The sequence below is a fragment of the Mugil cephalus genome, chromosome 1, assembly GCF_022458985.1.
Source record: "Mugil cephalus isolate CIBA_MC_2020 chromosome 1, CIBA_Mcephalus_1.1, whole genome shotgun sequence".
In the NCBI taxonomy this organism is placed as follows: Eukaryota; Metazoa; Chordata; class Actinopteri; order Mugiliformes; family Mugilidae; genus Mugil; species Mugil cephalus.
In genome coordinates, this window is record NC_061770.1 from 26,072,658 (window position 1) to 26,091,758 (window position 19,101).

General features: G+C 40.8%; 1 protein-coding gene and 1 long non-coding RNA gene across 2 annotated transcripts; one reads left to right on the forward strand and one right to left on the reverse strand.

Moving 5' to 3' along the window:
• Window positions 1–974: 974 nt before the first annotated feature.
• rhoab (ras homolog gene family, member Ab) lies at window positions 975–18,251 on the reverse strand. Its single transcript, XM_047579934.1, has 5 exons — window positions 18,145–18,251; window positions 7,744–7,901; window positions 4,715–4,835; window positions 3,899–4,029; window positions 975–2,763 (listed from the first exon to the last, which is right to left on the reverse strand). The coding sequence occupies exons 2-5, from the start codon at window positions 7,897–7,899 to the stop codon at window positions 2,590–2,592; spliced, it is 582 nt and encodes a 193-aa protein (XP_047435890.1). The 5' UTR covers window positions 7,900–7,901; window positions 18,145–18,251; the 3' UTR covers window positions 975–2,589.
• Window positions 10,036–15,409, forward strand: LOC125005029. Its single transcript, XR_007112410.1, has 2 exons — window positions 10,036–10,507; window positions 14,411–15,409. It is a non-coding gene; the product is annotated as an uncharacterized LOC125005029 (long non-coding RNA).
• Window positions 18,252–19,101: the final 850 nt, after the last annotated feature.

A 19,101-nucleotide genomic window follows, 5' to 3' on the forward strand; every position in this document is an offset into this window, starting at 1 on the left:
TCCTCCTCCTCACTTCCATTTTCCCTTCCTTCTTTCACTTCCTTATCCTCTTCTTCCTCCCTCATCTTCTTCATTTCTACTCAACTTCATCCTTTTCTTCTTCCTCCTGATCCTCTTATTCCTTTCTCATCTGCTTCCTCTTCTTTCCTCCTCTTCCTTATGTCTACTTCCATTTCTTCCCCATCCTCCTTTCTTGTTCTTATCCATTCTCTTCATTTCTACTTCCTCTTGTTCCTTTTCCTCATCCTCCCATTCTTTTCTCCATTTCCATCTTCCACCTGAGCTTCCTCTGCTTTCATGGTCTTCCTCATCTTCCTGTCTCTTCTCTCCTTTCTTCTACTCTACTTCCATTTTTCTCTTCATCCTCCTCCTTCACTTCCATTTCCCTTCCTTCCTTCACTTCCTTATCCTCCTCTTCCTCCCTCCTCTTCTTCATTTCTACTCAACTTCATCCTTTTCTTCTTCCTCCTGATCCTTATTCCTTTCTCATCTACTTCCTTCTTTCCTCCTCTTCTTTATGTCTACTTCCATTTCTTCCCCATCCTCCTTTCCTGTTCTTATCCATTCTCTTCATTTCTACTTCCTCTTGTTCCTTTTCCTCATCCTCCCATTCTTTTCTCCATTTCCTTCTTCCACCTCAACTTCCTCTGCTTTCATGGTCTTCCTCATCTTCCTGTCTCTTCTACTCTATTTCCATCCTTCTCTTCCTCCCTCCTGTTTTCTTTCCAGGACTTAATGTTCATGAACCTCCTTCTTCCGTCTCCTGAGAACCAGATAATCAGAGTATAAATAAACTTACTGTCGTTATGTAAAAGCCATTTTATTTATTTATATATATATATTTTTTTTTATTCCTGGTGCAGATCCAGCTCCGTCCCACTCAGGATGAAACCTTTTCCTCTTTCTCTGTTTATCTGGATTCAAATTAAAAGTTAAATGAAAGGTTTTCGAACAGACAGACGTTGGGAGCTGTGTGTTATAGAAAGTAATTTATTACACAAACCAAAGCTAGTTTACAAATACAGTTTCCAGTCATGTGTGTGTCTGTGTGTGTATGTGTGTGTATATGTGTGTGTGTCTAGTATGAACAAACCCACGATTCATATTTACAGACTTTGCATACAGCTTGGTTTTCTCATCTTTCCTTTTTTGTTTCACCGCTTCAGCGTCCAAATCTTTTATTTTTTAAAAACACAATAAAAACTAGAAATAAAAATGATTTGTACATAAGGAGGGTGTGTTTGTCTTTCTTTTTTTTCTTTTTCCTGTTTCAGCCAAAAAAACGAAAACAAAAAAACAAACAAAAACCAAAGAGAAGGTCAGCATCCTTCACCCCGACAGCCCCAAACCACAGCATTTGGCAGAGGTGAGGGGGGCGAGGAGGGGGCTGATAGACGGGTCATTACAGCCTTCTGTAAATCATCATCAGGAGAAAAATAACATAAAAACTAAAGCAACAACACAAAAGAAATTCCCTAATCATCCACCTCCTATTTTTTTATTTTTATTTCGTTTAAATACTGATACACTTTTTAAATTTTTTTTTAATTATTTTTAAACTTTCAAAGCGGGAAAATAAAAAGTAGAAAAACAGGAAGAGGGTGCAACACTGTCGGAAGAAGAAGAAGAAGAGTCGAAATCTGGCCGAGAAAAATAAAAAATAATAAATCCCCGATAACGACTGGTCCCCCCCCACCCGCCGATCTTTAAACTTTAGATCTAAACGAAAACGCCTCGGCCTGGTAGCGACGGTTCACCAGTACACGAATAATAATAATAATAATAATAATAACTAAATGTTCCCAAAATAAGGAGATGAGTGGTGAGGATGTAAACGCTCCTTGTTCTTGGTCCTGGCCTAAAAACAACAGCGGTACATGAACCAGGAGGTGATTAAAAAAAAAAAAAAAACACAAACAAGCTAACGGCGCTAGCATCGTGAACGAACGCTCAAGAGTGATTTCTTCTCAGAGCCAACCACCAATCAGACGGCTCCTTTTCTAATCGTTAAGTCCCGCCTTCTCGTAGCGCGTTAGCTTAAAAAACAAAACAAAACAAAAAAAAAAAATCGGGATTCAGATTCAATAAATTTTCTTTCCAATATTCGCTTAACATTCGTCTGTGGGAACGGATCCGATTGGTCGTCAACCGATTACGCTCTGGGCCAATCAAAAACCGTGTGGGCGGGGCTTTCCTTTCACGATCACAGGTTAGCGTCTGAGCCTGAATTCATTCCAGTTCGCAGACGCCCGGATTCACCTGTTGCTTCCTGGTTAACGTGGGATTTATTTATTGACGCGTTTAAAGAAAAAGGACCAGGATCCTACAGATCTGTATCGGTGTAAGCGGCTCCTTGTCCAGACTAAATGTACCTGAGTCTCGGGGTAAATTCAGTCCAACAAACAGCCACTTTACAGCAATAGTCGTTTACTGCACTTCTTTACCTCCCCCCTCCTCCTCCTCCTCCCCCCCCGACCATGTGTACTAGCCCTATTACCTCCCCCTCCCCTCCCCCCGGGGCAAAACAGCCCAAACAGTCCAAATATGTCGGCCGTTTTCTGTTTCTTTGTGTTGTTTTTTTTTTTTTTTTTACAGCAGTACACATTTATTGCTCTTCTTTCCGCGGCGGGCCTGCAGCGCCGCCCTGGTGGCCATTTCAAACACCTCCCGCACGCCGTCCTTGGTTTTGGCCGAACACTCCATGTAGCCGAAGGCGGCGATGCGTCCGGCCATGTCGCGGCCCTCCTCCGACTTCACCGGCTCCTGGTGGACGAAAAGGAAAAAATTAAGTAAAACTAGACTCGCTCTAAAACACGGAGGCTTTTTACTGAATAAATACTGTCGTCATGTTTGGTTCGTCCCAAGAGAAAAACAACAGGACATAAAAACCTGGTTTCCTATTGGTGGAAAAATGATTCTCATCAACCAATCAGGTAATAATGTGTCAACGGTTGCTAAGGAGTGAAGCTTTATTCAGTCTTTAAAGACATTAATACAAAATAATGTCTGATTCTTTTCCTCCATTTTAATGTTAATAATTGTTGTTTTCCTAAAATTTGTAAAAACAAAGAAATAATTAAAAATCCAGTTTAGATTTGCATTTTAAAGTTTAATAGTTAAATAAAGTGAAAAATCAAACTGTTTCCTACTGGGATTAGATGGTTTTAGGTCCAATATGTTCATAGTGGGAGTGAATTAAAAAAAAATTATTAAATTAATTAGAAGCTTTGTAATTAATTTATCTTAACTAATCGCATTTTAACCCGATTTTTAGTGGACGACTGAATCAGAGGACAGACATGAAAACTGTAAAGTGAAGCTCTTTAAATATAAAAATGCATTTAATTGCATTTCAATTCAAACTCGAAAATAGACGGCAAATATCTCTGACCAAAACTGAACAGACCTTCAGTTAAAGTGACATTTTTAGTTTGTTTTAAGAACAGTATTGGCTTAAAATTAGTTACAAAAAAATGAAACATCTTTATTCTTCTGGAAAAACAACCAGAAGTTTAAATGTTCATTTTTCAGGATTAAAAAGAGCCTTTAGCTCTGGATGTTTGCTGCTTTGCATTCAGAAGGTATCATGGGGTTCAGTGCTCATTTTTGCACATTTGTTTTGCACAATTTGTACAAAGGCAAACGTTTATCAAGGTTTCTATCAGGTAGTTTTTTAAAAAAAAAAAAATAATAATAAAATCTGCCTTCCATCAGTCCTAGTAACGCTCTGAGCTGCACTCTGACATGTGCCTCAGTCTAATCAGTGAAATTAATTAATTAATCGTTATTAAGGCTTCAAAGTCCCAGTTTGTCAAAATGAGAAGTTGAAGAGAGTTTCAGATGAAATATAAAGAGCAGCTGAACTATTATCTGCGTGGAAACAGAGCCGCTGGTTTACCTGCTTCATCTTGGCGAGTTCTCTGCGCGTGTGGTCGTCGTTGCGAAGATCTTTCTTGTTTCCGACCAGGATGATGGGAACGTTCGGACAGAAGTGTTTGACCTCCGGGGTCCACTTCTCGGGAATGTTTTCTGTGACGGACAGAGACCAGATCAGATCAGTCAGACCGACCAATCAGAAGGCTCCTTCCTGTTTGTCAAGCCCCGCCCTCTTCTAACCATAGACTGTATATAAACATGGACTCCACGTCTCTACTTCCTCTCTCTGGTCAAACTGATGCTATTTTCACGGGGACATCGAATGTCAGATTATATACTAAACTTATTTCTAAAACTTGTTTATACAGCTCCCATGATGCAACGGGGCCAGCAGCATTATATTAAATACCTTAAATGATAGAAACAATCCTTTAAATGAAATGTTTTAGTTTGTCCCGCCTGTTAAATATGATGCGATGGCTCTTTTAAAGTCGAGCCAGGACATTAACCACCTGTTTGACTACATTCAATTATTTCTTCACCTTCAAGCAACAGAAAACAAACGCTGGAGGAAATAACCACAGATGTGTTAAAGCCCGTATTTGCATATTTTCCAGCGCTGTGTGAGCTTCACTAAGTCAATTCAAGCAAATAAACCCACAGAACCAAATACAATCAAATCTTTTAAATCCCGCCGTTATTACTTTATCATTCTATTTTAAGCAGAGTCACTTCCAACTAAAAACCCTCAGACAAAAACAACGTTTCTGAGCGTGAGGGGAAACCCAGGCAGGGTTTTTTTCTTTTTTTAACGTCGTGCATGAATGAATGTACGAACCCAAGCTGTCGGGGCTGTCTATGGAGAAGCACATGAGGATGACGTCGGTGTCGGGGTAGGACAGAGGCCTCAGCCGGTCGTAGTCCTCCTGTCCTGCCGTGTCCCAGAGCGCCAGCTCCACCTGAGGACGAGCAAAGAAGAGACGGTTTAAAACTAAATTATTCATTAATTAACAGGCGCTATTCTCCAGGAGATGAAGGCGGCGCCATCTACTGAGTTTGTAGCCTGAGTCTGATCAGTGAAGTCAGGGGGCGGAGCCACAATGTAGATGCGCCCCGCCCACATTTACTCCAGAATCACTGGTGTTTCGTTTTTTCATTTAGTTAAAACTAAGGACAGGACGTCTTTACGCAGCGTGTGGTGGACGCCATTACGTCACTTCCTGTTTCTATCATCTATCAACACGACAAAATCTTTGGTCCTAAGATCTAAGGACGTGGAAAAGTTCAACTTTCTGATAAAAAAAAGTAAAAATAAACAGTAACTGTTAGGACTGCACTTTACTTGATGAACAGTTTTATTAAAAACTGCTTACAAGCTGTGAGGAAATGATTTTTTATTATATTTAATATCATTTATTTATTGGAAATCTTACTTTAAATATATTTTGTTCATTTGAGAATATTTTTAACTTATTACCAGGCAGCTATTTGCTATATTCTTCTATTTTGTATTTTATTTTCGTATTTTGTATAATGTTAAAGATAAATTGTTGGTTTATAAATAATAAATACGCAAATGAACAAAAGGCAAATTTAGGTTTTGCATTTTGAACCGCAGCTTCAAAACCGAGGCATCAAACTGTTTGTGTATCGTTAACATCACTAGTTTCTCAAATAACAGCGAAGCTCATCTACAACAATGACACTTGAGCATTTATCAACTTTATATTAAATAAATAAAAATCAAAAAATATCTGACTTGTGTCTTGGTTTGTCCCAAGTGGAGGAGGAGGAGCTTATGTAATATACTGCAGCCTCCAGCCACCAGGGGGCGCTCTACTAGCTTCAGCTTCACTTTAAAGGAGCCGTTCCACCGTCCATCTTTATTCACGTCTATGGTTTCAACTCCACGTTCCCTCTAGAGTCCGTTATTCATTTATTTTTTCCTCCTACGTCTAAATCCTCATCATCGTTGCTGCCGTGTGTTTATCTGATCAAATATTTCGTAGTTTAACAGTTTCAGTATTTATCAGCCGTCTCTCTGGCATCTTTAATCCTCTTTGAGCAGACTCGCAGAGCTAAAAGGGGAAACTGGATCAGGACTTTTGGAGAAGTGTCCTCGCTCTCCAGCGGCGTTAGAAAATCAAAGAGCCGATAAGAAACTCAATGTCCCAGAATCCCATTAGTCCCAGAATGAGGTCAGGACACAGAGACAGAGACGCTCTGTAACGCTACCTGCGCCCAGGTGTTACATGTGATACATTTATATGTGTTTATATATGTTTATAAATAAAGGTTTAATTGAAAGAAGCAGAGAAAACTGATCAATAGTTAATTAGTTTAGATCCGTTATTAACCACAGACACGATGGAGGAGGAGGAGGAGAAAATAGAGGGAGAGAAGGTGGAGGAGGAGAAAATAGAGGGAGAGAAGGTAGAGGAGGACACAGAGGAAGAGGAGAAAGGAGAAGGAGAAAAAGGAGAAGTCAAAAGAAAAAGAACAAAGAGAGAGAGGAGGAGACAGAAGGAGAAAGAGGAGATAGAAAAAAGAAGAGGCGATAAAGGAGGAGATAGAAGAATAAACAGGAAGAAGAATAAAGAGGAGGGAGAGGAAACAGAAGAAGAAGAAGAAAAGTGAGGAGAAGAAGAAGAGAGAGATGAAGGAGGAGGATGAGAAGATGGAAAAAGAGGAGGAGGAGGAGGAGGAGAAGTTAGAAGAAAAAGAACAAAGAGAAAGAGGAGAAAGAGGAGGAGACAGAAGGAGGAAGAGGAGAAGAAAAGTGAAGAGGAGATAGAAAAAAGAAGAGGCGATAAAGGAGGAGATAGAAGAATAAACAGGAAGAAGAATAAGGAGGAGATGAAGGAGGAGGATGAGAAGATGGAAGAAAAAGAACAAGGAGAAAGAGGAGAAAGAGGAGGAGACAGAAGGAGGAAGAGGAGAAGTGAAGAGGAGGAGATCGAAAATAGAAGATGCGATAAAGGAGGAGGAGGAGGAGAAGTTAGAAGAAAAAGAACAAAGAGAAAGAGGAGAGGAGGAGGAGACAGAAGGAGGAAGAGGAGAAGAAAAGTGAAGAGGAGGAGATAGAAAAAAGAAGAGGCGATAAAGGAGGAGGAGAAAGAAGAAGAAACAGGAAGAAAAATAAGGAGATAAAGGAGGAGGAAGCAGAAGAAGAAAAATGAGGAGGATGAGAAGATGGAAAAGGAGGAGGGAGAGGAGATGGAAAAAGAGGAGGAGGAGGAGAAGTTAGAAGAAAAAGAACAAAGAGAAAGAGGAGAGAAGAGACAGAAGGAGGAAGAGGAGAAGAAAAGTGAAGAGGAGGAGATAGAAAAAAGAAGAGGCGATAAAGGAGGAGAAAGAAGAAGAAACAGGAAGAAGAATGAGGAGGAGATGAAGGAGGAGGATGAGGAAACAGAAGAAGAAGAAGAAAAATGAGGAGAAGAAGAAGAGAGAGATGAAGGAGGAGGATGAGAAGATGGAAAAGGAGGAGGAGGAGAAGAAAGGTGAAGAGGAGGAGATAGAAAAAAGAAGAGGCGATAACGGAGGAGGAGAAAGAAGAATAAACAGGAAGAAGAAAAATGAGGAGGATGAGAAGATGGAAAAGGAGGAGGAGAGAGGAGGAGGATGAGGAGGAGGAGGAGGAGCAGAAAGGAGGAGGAGGAGGAGGAGGAGGAGGAGGAGGAGCAGGAGGAGAGAGGAGGAGGATGAGGAGCAGAGAGGAGGTAGGAGGAGGAGGAGGAGGAGGTAGGAGCTCCTCTCTCCTCCACAGTAACTGAAATGAAGGCTGATTGGACTGAACCAGTCTCCTCCAGGAGCTCAGACTGTAGATGTTTACAGGTGTAGGACCTGAGGGACATCAGAGCGTCTCACCTGTTTCCCGTCCACCTCGATGTCGGCGACGTAGTTCTCAAACACCGTGGGGACGTAGACTTCAGGGAACTGGTCTTTGCTGAAGACGATCAGGAGACACGTCTTCCCGCAAGCTCCATCACCCACGATCACCAGCTTCTTACGGATGGCTGCCATCCCTGGAGGACGGGGACGAGAGGACGAGAGGACGGGGACGAGAGGACGGGGACGAGAGGACGGGGACAGGGACAGGTTAGGGTCCAGCATTCAACCATTCACAACAACAACAACATGACACCCGGTTTCCTATTGGTGGAAAATGTTTTCCATCAACCAATCAGGAGAGGATGTGTCAACAGTTGCTAAGACAAGATCTCTGTCAAATTTAAGACCTTTTAAGACCATGAAGAGTAAAAACATCCATCCCAGAATTTATTCACAGCGCTTTCACATCGGAATAAAACAAGCTTAACTCAACGTAACAAAAGAAGCTTCTCTATCGAGACCTGATATTTGTTCAGAACATATTAACTCGCTGGATAAACTCTGACCGAGCTACACATGTACTTTAGTTACGTTCTGAGTTACGTTATAGCAAACATTTAAAAACCAGACTGAAGTTTATACATTTGTTTTAAATAAAAGTAATAAGTTTTTAAGACATTTCAAAATTGCATTCAATGATTGATTGATATTTAAGACATTTCATGAGATTATGAGAGAATTTTAGACATTTTAAGGCCTTAATTTCTAATAATTTATTGTGTGGATTCCCTGTAAAGACTGAGGCTTTATTTAGTCTATGGAGCGACGGCAGGTTGGACACATTTGGGACATTTAAACATATTATACAACAAATGTCTGATGCATCCACATCATTTTAATGTAAATAGCTGTTAAAGAAATGCTGCTAAATATGTACATGAGCTTTTGAAATGTTCTAAAAATGCTTTGTTCAACATGTCGGTGGTTTTCAGTGAGAAATCTTACTTTTTCCTGCTGGGATTCGATGGTTTTAGGTCCAGTGTGTTAACACGGTTTGTATTAGTTTTAGTGATAATGAGTAAATGATTTAAAACTCGTGTCCAGGTAGAAACTGAGTCCTGAGACAAAACTAACACGACTCACGTGTGACATTTGTGGCCGGATTCACCTTGCATCGATGCAGCAACACAACACCTCCAACCACAAAACTGGACCTCAGAGGAGGAGGAGGAGAGAGGAGGAGGAGGAGAGAGGAGGAGGAGGAGCAGAGAGGAGGAGAGAGGAGGAGGAGGAGGAGAGAGGAGGAGGAGAGAGAGAGAGGAGGAGGAGGAGAGAGGAGGAGGAGAGAGGAGGAGAGAGGAGGAGGAGGAGGAGAGAGGAGGAGGAGCAGAGAGGAGGAGAGAGGAGGAGAGAGGAGGAGGAGGAGGAGAGAGGAGGAGGAGCAGAGAGGGGAGAGAGGAGGAGGAGGAGGAGAGGAGGAGGAGGAGAGAGGAGGAGGAGGAGAAGAGGAGGAGCAGGAGGAGGAGGAGGAGGAGCAGAGAGGAGGAGGTGGAGGAGGAGGAGGAGGAGGAGAAGAGGAGGAGGAGGAACAGAGAGGAGGAGGAGGAGCAGGAGGAGAGAGGAGGAGCAGAGAGGAGGAGCAGAGAGGAGGAGGAGGAGAGAGGAGGAGCAGAGAGGAGCAGAGAGGAGCAGAGAGGAGCAGGAGCAGAGAGGAGGAGGTGGAGGAACAGAGAGGAGGAGGAGGAGAAGAAGAGAGGAGGAGGAGAAGAGGAGGAGGAGGAACAGAGAGGAGGAGGACAGAAGAGGAGGAGGAGGAGCAGAGAGGAGGAGGAGAGAGGAGGAGGAGCAGAGAGGAGGAGGAGAGAGGAGGAGGACAGAAGAGGAGGAGCAAAGAGGAGGAGGACAGAAGAGGAGGAGCAGAGAGGAGGAGGAAGAGGAGAAGCAGAGAGGAGGAGGAGGAGCAGAGAGGAGGAGGTGGAGGAGGAGAGAGGAGGAGGAGCAGAGAGGAGGAGGTGGAGGAGGAAGAGGAGGAGGAGGAGAGAGGAGGAGGTGGAGGAGGAGGAACAGAGAGGAGGAAGAGGAGGAGAGGAGGAAGAGGAGAAGAGGAGGAGAAGCAGAGAGGAGGAGGAACAGAGAGGAGGAGGAGGAGAAGAAGAGGAGGAGGAGAAGCAGAGAGGAGGAGGAGGAGGAGAAGAGGAGGAGCAGAGAGGAGGAGGAGCAGAGAGGAGGAGAAGGAGGAGAGAGGAGGAGGTGGAAAATTAAAGAGAAGGAGGAGGAGATAGAAGAAGAAGGTGAAGAATGAGAAAGAGGAGGAAACTGAAGGTGGAAGGGGAGGTAGAGGAGATAGAAAGATGAGGAGGAGGAGGAGGAGACAGAAGGAGGAGGAGATAGAAGAAGATGAACAAATCCCGTTTATATTTTTTTAAATAATTTTTATAATTGATATGTTTTGCCCCTGAAATATCGCTGAGGAAACCCCTGGTGCTCGTTGGCTGATGACATCACAGCAGCCACTTCCTAATATTTCAGGGTTTTAAGTCTTCAAACAGACGTAAACACGGAGGCGTCGTCAAGGCGAAAACCCGCGACCAGGAAGTAAAAATTTAAGTTCCAGTAACTCAAGACGCCAGAAGACGAGACGCAGGAGTGTAGGCGTGAGAAACCGAGTTTACCCAAGCGAGAGAAAAGGGGAAGTCGGGGGTAAACGAGCGCCGTGCAGCCGTGAGTCATTGTTTCACAGCAGCTTGGACGGCTCCATGTTGGGAAATAACACTTAACAGGACGTCAAAAAACATGGGAAGTGAGTGAAATATTCTGCTGCCATTTAGAATTAATGCATGTGGTGTTAAAAACGACAGAAAAATACGCTTTCACATCCGTTAGCGGCTGGTTTTCTGCTTCCGGTGCATCTGCCACCGACAAAATCTGGACTTTTCCACCGATATTTTAATGGAAAACCAGACTGGAATTAGAAATAGGTGAGGACTTACTGACAAAATTATTTATAATAAATACATGTTCAATATTTGGTTCAGTCTTTTGGGTTTTCTGAAAAAATTACTTATTTTAAGAGGGCGTCGATAAGATGGAACAAATATAAGCAAAAAAATAAATAAAAATAAACAAATAACGGCTAAATATAGCAACACAGCTAATTTATTAAACCACATCCTTTAAACTGGGGGACCAGACTTTACCTGGGGACAGTCCTCGTTTCAGATGATCTGTCCCAGATTTTAGCTTTAGTTTTATGAATTAGAATAAAAACAACAGTTTTAACTGTGGTCGGCTGCTATTGACATTACAGACGAGAGTTTAAATATGAATAAATGAGCCAAAACAAATGAAACCATAATTGTCCCCGTTTCTTCACTTCATCACTTTCATTCAATAAAAAAAAAAAGAGGAACAGAAAACAAAGAAACCGTGTAAAGATGGAACTGAATGGATTGTGTTGCTCTGAAGACTCAGAGTCAAAAACCTGAACTGAATCATAATATTTGTTATTATTATCACCACAATGACAAAATGTATTAACACTGAAACATCGATACTTCCAACACCAGGTATTAATTCTCTAAAATCTTCTCACATGGAAACGTTGACACTTTGTATCCTTCAGTCATTGGAGGTAAAGTAGGAAACACAATGGAAAGTAACTAAACCATTGAGTTGTGGCAACACAACAAACCGTGTGAAACACAAACTCAGGTTAAACCACAGAATACGAGACGTTTATAACGAGGAGAGAACAGAGACACAATTAAGATGAAAGTTTCATTTCAATAAATAAATTACTCAGATTCTCTGTGAAGCCATGACTTCAAATACACAGTATCGTTTTGGTATCGCTGATACCAGCCTGAATTTTAGCCGGTATCAGATCAGAAAGGACGACGTATAGAAACAGGAGGAACAATTAAACTATCATACGTAAAATAAAATAAAAGCTGAGGTCAAGACAATGGAGGTTCTTTTACTTTAGATTTACTAACAGAACCATGGATCCAAAAACACTTCAACTCCATCTCCAAACAAAAACCCCGGCCCTTCAAAATAAAAGCACGGCGCGAACAGACCGGGGAACGTGCAGCTTCACGGAGGGAAACCACAGAGACGAATGAGGGAATTAAAACAACCACACACAGCGAAGCAGACACGATAATCAGCTGTTCCCTGGACCTGGAGGACGTTAACGCTCTTAAAAGCATGAACATGTCGGTTTGTGGACGGGGAAACAGAAGAAAGTACTAGTACTGCTGATGGATCTGAAACGAGAGAATTCAAATTACTGGCGTTCTGATTTTATTTCCAGTTTCAGATGGATCAGGGTTCCTGCAGGTTTGACTTTTTAAGCCATTATGAGTTAAATTTCAGCTACATGAATGATGTGTTTTATCTGTACTCAGAATTTTCGCCTGGAACGTCCCTGAAGCCGGATTTTCTACTCAGAAAGTCGCAGAATCTTCACTACCCCCAAGTTTAATTAACCAAGATGGCCGCTCTGTGCGTAAACAGATTCCTGATGTCGTTCCGAGGAAAACGCAACAGACCAGAAACACGTAGAATAAGTTAAATTAGAATTACTTAACAAAATAACTAAATGAGGGGGTCACACTGCAAATGACGTACGGATTTAAGACTTGACTAGTTTAAGTATTTTAACACCTACAAAGCAAAATATGCCAATATTAAAGACTTTTCAGGATCATCACATTTCAGACTTCCTGCCTTTGATCACAGCTGTGTTTCCTGCTACTGAAAACATCCCTGTCAACCTAAAATAAAACATTAGTTCTGTTCGTTAGTAAAACATTTGTTTGTACGTGGATTAAAATGTGAGTAACCTCGTTGCCGTTTGATTTTAAAGATCCTAAAGTTAGTTCGGGGTCACATTTCACCAGCGACAATTAAGAAAACAAAACAGGAAAAGGGCAATTTCCCGTTCATACGTGCACAGCCAGTAAAAAAAAGCTTGTGTGCACATACTGGAATAATCGCTTTATTCACCAAGTAACACACGAAACATTTGTGTTGGTTTGTGCAGAGACAGGACGACTGTGTTTCTTAGCGGCTGTAGAAAAGACACACGGGGAGAGAGAAGGTAATAAATCACATCCCTGAACGGTTATTTCCTCCCTGATCTGAGGAGTTAATCGCATTTCTCCACCACAGTGAGGCCAGGTGGTAGAAAACAAGCGCATCCACAGAGATCTGCATCTCCCGCTCACTAATAACTCCCCATGTGATTGTTCTGTGGTTAGTTTGAGACTCGGTTGGAACAAACTGCACCAGTAAACTCTGATTTATCCGTTCGCTTGCATAAGACGACGGCCTCTGACTGCAAACAATGGATCCTCCTCCTCCTCCTCCTCCTCCTCCTCCTGGAGCCTCAGATTCGTTTCAGACTCAAGGTGCTGCTCGCGTCCTTTAAATAGTGGACGGATACTATTTAAAGTAGGACAGCGGTGTCAGAAGAGATCAGACCGTCCCCCGTCCGACGACAGGATGAATAAAAAGACAAAAATGGGGGCGAAGCTGCAGCCGAGAGGACGGAGTTTGGTCAACGAGGACAGAATCCGTCTCCTGAACGTTCACTTTAACAAAAAAACTTAAAATACCAGGAGACGACACGACGAAACCAAAGGAACTTCTCATCATTCCAGCGCTTTCAACATAAACCGAGGCTGTTCCTGAACATGTTGGAGCTCATCCGTCTCTTTTTACAGACGTCAGAATCAGTCTGAGTGCTTTTATTCTGGAGGAATCGTGTCCAGAGCTCTGATTGGTTCAAAAAGACACCGCTGTCCCATAAACCACCAACAGGAGCGTTAAAGGCTTAAGAACCAATAAAACACCAAACCAATGAAAGGTTTGTGCAGCCAATTTATCCTCCAGATACATTTTTATGAGATGAAAATACTTTGCAAATTAAGATTGTATTTGTCCATGTTGGAAATCGAGTATGTTTCAAGAAGGAACACGACTGCAGCTCCTTCATCCCAACATCTAAAATACTGACGTTGGAATAAAAAGACTCAATTCTTGATTAAAACCTTGAAAATAAGGTGTCATGTCCAGTCGTTGTTTAAGTGACGTTTAAAGGAAACTGAAATGTTCATAGAAGAAGAATAAGTTCTAACACTGTTTGTATAATGTTTATGTATGAGCCTCATTATTACTATTAATCTCGCTCTTTAATATTTATTTATTTATTTATTTTCCTTTCTCGGTGTGAGTTGCTGGTGATTCTGGTGTCATGTGATGAGGTTTTCTGCTCAGAGACCATCAATCTAACACCTCCCACCTATAAACGCTGCAGCAGGAGGTGATAAAAATATAACGTGGGGGTTTCAGCTCGAAGCTGCTTCCTCTCCAAAAGAAAAAGTGACTCTTCACGTTTCACATCTCACAGATTTCACACTCACTCTAAAACAAACCAGGGTCTAATCTGGACCTCAGCGTGAATTTACATTTTCTAATTTATCCACTGTTTTATTCAGAGAAGTGAACAGAAAACAACACTGAGACCCAGAAATAACCAGCAATGAGCCCAAATTACACTAATCTTTCTTAAATTTATGTTTTTTTTAATGGAAAGTTTATTAAATGTAAACATTTACTCCTACTTTTCTTAGTTATTACACTGTTGTGTTACTGTCCGTGGGCCCTGAACTGAAACTAATCCTTGTTTCTGATGCAGGGACGATGGAGCTGCAGGTCGGACCAAGTCCTCTGATCAATAATAATCCAGGTTGAGATGATAAGGACCTGGTTGCACGTTAAATCCTCGGCCCATCTGTCCGTTAGCCGGCGGATAAAGACGGAGACGTGCGTCTAAATCATTCGCTCTGAGCCACTCGGACTATTGTTCGATAACGTGGGGGTTTGATTTCAGAACTAATCTCACGAAGCTGCTGCTGGATTTATTCTGGGCTCCTCGGTTACAACTTCCAGACTTTTGTTTTTTCATTCAACCAAATTATTTATTACAATAACACAAATAAACGCAAACCCCAGACTCGTCAACATATCGTAGTTCCTGATCTTCTGAAGAACTCGTTTACAATGTTATGTGTTTCTACAAGTTGTGGCGTCTTTTGTCTTTTCATCAATAGATTTTCAATGTACTGATGTACTTTTAATGCATGTAGCCTCCAGCGTTCCCAATGTAAACTGGCTTCACTAAATATAACTTTTTTTTAAAATTTCTTCTATATTTTCTTTTTTGGTTTAATGTAATAAACATATACTTTGTACCTTATAAATGCATATTAATGAAAGTATGTTGTGACATGTAATGTGGTGTAATATAAGGTGTGGATGAGCCAGATGCTGCAGCTTTCAGCTGATGAGGATCCTTCAAATTATCACCAGCCTTAGATAATTTATTTAAGTTCTGTCCTTTTACAAAACCTCACACAGGGACAACACTTCCATCTAAAACCCAATTAGGTAAAATTCAGGGCGGAAAACAAAGCCACTGTGTTTAGGTTTGAGCTGACTGATGAATATGTGTAACTTTTTTGTTTTAAACCAGCAATAAATACAGAGTGAAATCTACGTTATTAAAAAGTAAACGTAAAGGCAGGAAAACAAACAAAAAGTTGATCTGCTATAAATTATACACTTTCATTCGATATCTATATGTTTTTTGTGCTTCGTCACAGAATTAAATAAAATCTGACAAAATCCGGTTTTCGTTGGTTTCGTCGTCCATTTTTTCACTTGTCATCTTCACTCACTACTTTCACTCATTCATTCATCTTCTCTTGACAATATTTCCACTCGTTCTCCTGAAATAAAACCGTCTCTATCACATCCCAGAGGTTTGACAATAACTTTAAACGAGTCTTTTACTGAAACCTTCCAATAACGGAGCAGAGCCAAAAGATATCGATGCTCCACCGCGTCTCCAACAAATCTTATTAAACTAATTATTTTTAATAATCTTTAATAAATCCATGCGCCCTATAGGCACCGGTTACCGCACACAGATGCACCTGGAATCATGTAAAGCATTTAAAAATCTTATTTAATGGCCAATTATATTGTTATACAATGGTGTATAATGGTGGAGTTTCAAAATATGGAGTTTCTCTATCAAATTCATCTGGATTTGAAAGATCCAATGTCTTCAAATCTTGTGAGATCTGGCCAACGAGATTAGTTCACATTGGAGGCAAATCTTAAAAATTATAGAGGAAGAGCACAGACAACAGAAAACAGACTGGATTTAAAAATAATACGATGACAGAAGAGCCAGACTCCAATGAAGATGAGAGGAAATATGGTGGAGATGCCACCAATCTCGTTTTAGTTTGATTAGACACTGAAATATCTGGTGAGGAAACCATCTAAAGATGCAACTAATGAACAAATGGAACCAAACCTGGATCCTGCAAATCAAAGATCTGAACTCGTCTCAATCTAAAGACAAACACCGGCCGAGATCAACGCAACAGATCAGTCAGAAAACAGCCACTCGAGAGGACGTGAGCAATTACAAACCCTTTATTTAAAAGTGTCTGTCACTTAAATCAGGCCACTGGAATGATTCTGAGCCTTACAATGATTTTAAATCTTAAAATTACGCCATTGGCAGCATTACTGGGAACTAGCTTGTGGCTTTGCAGTGACTCTGAAACCTCAACAACAAGCAGCACAAATATTTCCTCACACACATCTCCACTCTGATTTCTGTTAATCCTCATAATCGCCACCAAAAGACTTGATTAGTCAAAACCAAATGCTGCCAAACACTTAAAACAAATAAGAGAAAATGCCAAGAAATCCAGGGTCCTACTACTTTTAAAAAGCAAATTAAAAATGCAAAGCAAACACGAGCTTTGTGTCTCAGGAGGTTAAATGGAAACGACTATTTTAAGGAATGAAAGGTCAGAGAGTAGGAGGTTGGGGTGGATGGACGGGTCAGGAATTCATTAATTTAAACTGAAACCAAAACCTTTTACAAATTTCCGACGCTGCTTCAACATCAACTGAACATGGGAGAAAGTAATGAAGGAGGATTTAGGGTTTTCCACAGGTGTAACTAATATTTAATACCGAGTGAGTATAAGTTTGTGCTGTTCTACACAACTAGATTTGGGAGTTTTTAGCCATGTTGGATCCAGTAACGACCAACCAGCACTGACAGGGTTTATAAGGAGCTGATGGGTTTATTAGGAGCTGGACACCAGAGGAAAAAGAAAAGTTGAGTTTGAAAATGTTTAAAACATTAAATGTGAGTTTTCTTTAGAGCCGTGTGAATCAGCACCTTCGCTATAAATAGAAGCAGCTTTTTGTTCTGAGTTGTGCTGATTAAGTATCAGTCAGTTGGAGGTTGGGGTGGATGGACGGGTCAGGAAAACGTTTTAATGGAAACCATCATCTTTCCTTAAACCGAACAAAACTTCCTCCTAATTTGCTTCGACATTAACTTAACATTAGAACCATTTCTTTGCCATTTCATGACTAGATTTTGGGATTTTTGTAGCTTTACATTTCAAAAAAAACAAAAAAATGAGCAATGTTTCCACCATCTTGCAAATTATGTGCAATGCATCTATATACATTTATTTTTTTAAACATTATTTTAGATGTAAATTATTTCTAACAACCACTAAACACTGACGTGGTTGATTTGGAGCCGGATTTCTGATCAGTGCTGACAGAAAATAAACAAAAAGTTGTGTGTTAAAAACGTTAAAAAAAGCCTGAAAAACGTGTGTTTTCTTTAGGGCCGCTCTCCGCTGGGTGGGTCACCGGGAAGATGGCGTCACCTCAGCGGCAACAGATGGCCTGTGTGTCCGCAGTGGGCCGGAGGGCTGGAGGATGGACCGGGTCCAAACTAAAACTAAAAAAACACCAACAGAACCAAACCAACCAACCGAGCCAGAACCGGATATAAACACACGAGGCTAAAAGCTGCTCCGGAGAAATCATTAAAAAAAACTTACACTCAAATATCTTATTCCGCATTTAAAGCAACATAAAGCGACAAAAATACGTATTGGAGATTTAAAAGTAGGTTATTTGTTGAAAATAAAATGACTAATTAAGAACCAGACGTTGAAGAGAAGCGGAGACAAATCCAGGAAAAGAGGCTCATTGTTCGGCTACAAGTCACCAAACCTCCGGGCCGCTCACTTTCTTTCATTTTTTTATATTTTAAACCCCTCGTTCTCAATTTCGTGTAGTTTACCAGCCTTAAATATTTTGGATTTGCGGTTAATAAACACACGGGAGTTTTCTCTTGAGTCCCAACTGCGGAAGAGGCTGAAATGCTAACTTAGCCACCGCTAGCTGCTGCCTCGGCCTCTCGAAATCTCCGCGCAAACTTTTTTTTGAAAAAAGCGACCCTGCTGAGTTTATAACCGAACGGGACGCGATAAGACGCCCTTTGCCGTCGCACGGCACTCAAAAAAAGTAGTTTACCTTCAGTTTATGTGGTTTTCTTCGGCGTTTTTGTGGTCGCTTCGCCGCTCCTCGCCGCTTCCTCTCAATCCGATACAATGAATTACTGGACGCGGGAGCGCGCTCGGTTTCCTAGCGGAGGGGGAGGGGTGGCGTGCACGAGCGCGAGAGCCACACCTGCGCGGGCACAGCGCGGCGCGGGCACTTGTGCGGAAGTTAGTTTTTTTTTTTGTCTTGTCTTTCGTTTCATACGACGAATGATAGATAGATAGATAGATAGATAGATAGATAGATATAGTAATAGTAATATAGAAAATATTCTGAAAATATATTGAGGAAAATATAAATACATTTTATATATATATAGTGCGGAATAATAAAAAAAAAGAAAAAGCACAATATTTGGTAAGGAAATGATGCTATTAGGTCAACGATATGTGTATACAATACTATTATTATTATTGTTATTATTATTATTATTATTACTATTATTATTAAAATCAAGCTATTAATCAAGAATTAATTATTTTTATTCTTAAGAAACATACCACGTGGAATATATGAAATGACCAGAAATCTATGTTTTATGATTTAGAGGGTAATAAATTATAGATTTCCATAAAGTTTGAATCGTAGTTTAATTCTCTTTCAAATGAATTCATTCAAATGATAAACATCAAGTAGAGTTTTGAAGTGGACTTCCTTAGTTAACCACAAAGTGGCAGCTATTTTCAGATTCTAATGTTTTTAACTGTATTTTAAGTGTTTATAATCACAGCTTATCTCAATGTGCATGTGTTAAACCCTCAAAAAAATAACGTAAATGTGCACAGTCTCCACCAAACTTCTACTAAACTCTATCCAACTTCACAACAACTCACCTTTCTGATAACTCCATGTTATTCATGTCACATTATTGTATAGAACATATATTCTTTCTTCTTTTGTTGTTGATTTTATGTCAAACTAAGCTACTGT

Coding starts and splice junctions, on each gene's coding strand:
- rhoab (XM_047579934.1), bottom strand. CDS start 7,899: ATGGCAGCCATCCGTAAGAAGCTGGTGATCGTGGGTGATGGAGCTTGC. Junction 4,836..7,743: donor TCGAGGTGGACGGGAAACAG/GTGAGACGCTCT, acceptor GCTCGTCCTCAG/GTGGAGCTGGCGCTCTGGGA. Junction 4,030..4,714: donor AGACAGCCCCGACAGCTTGG/GTTCGTACATTC, acceptor TGTCCGTCACAG/AAAACATTCCCGAGAAGTGG.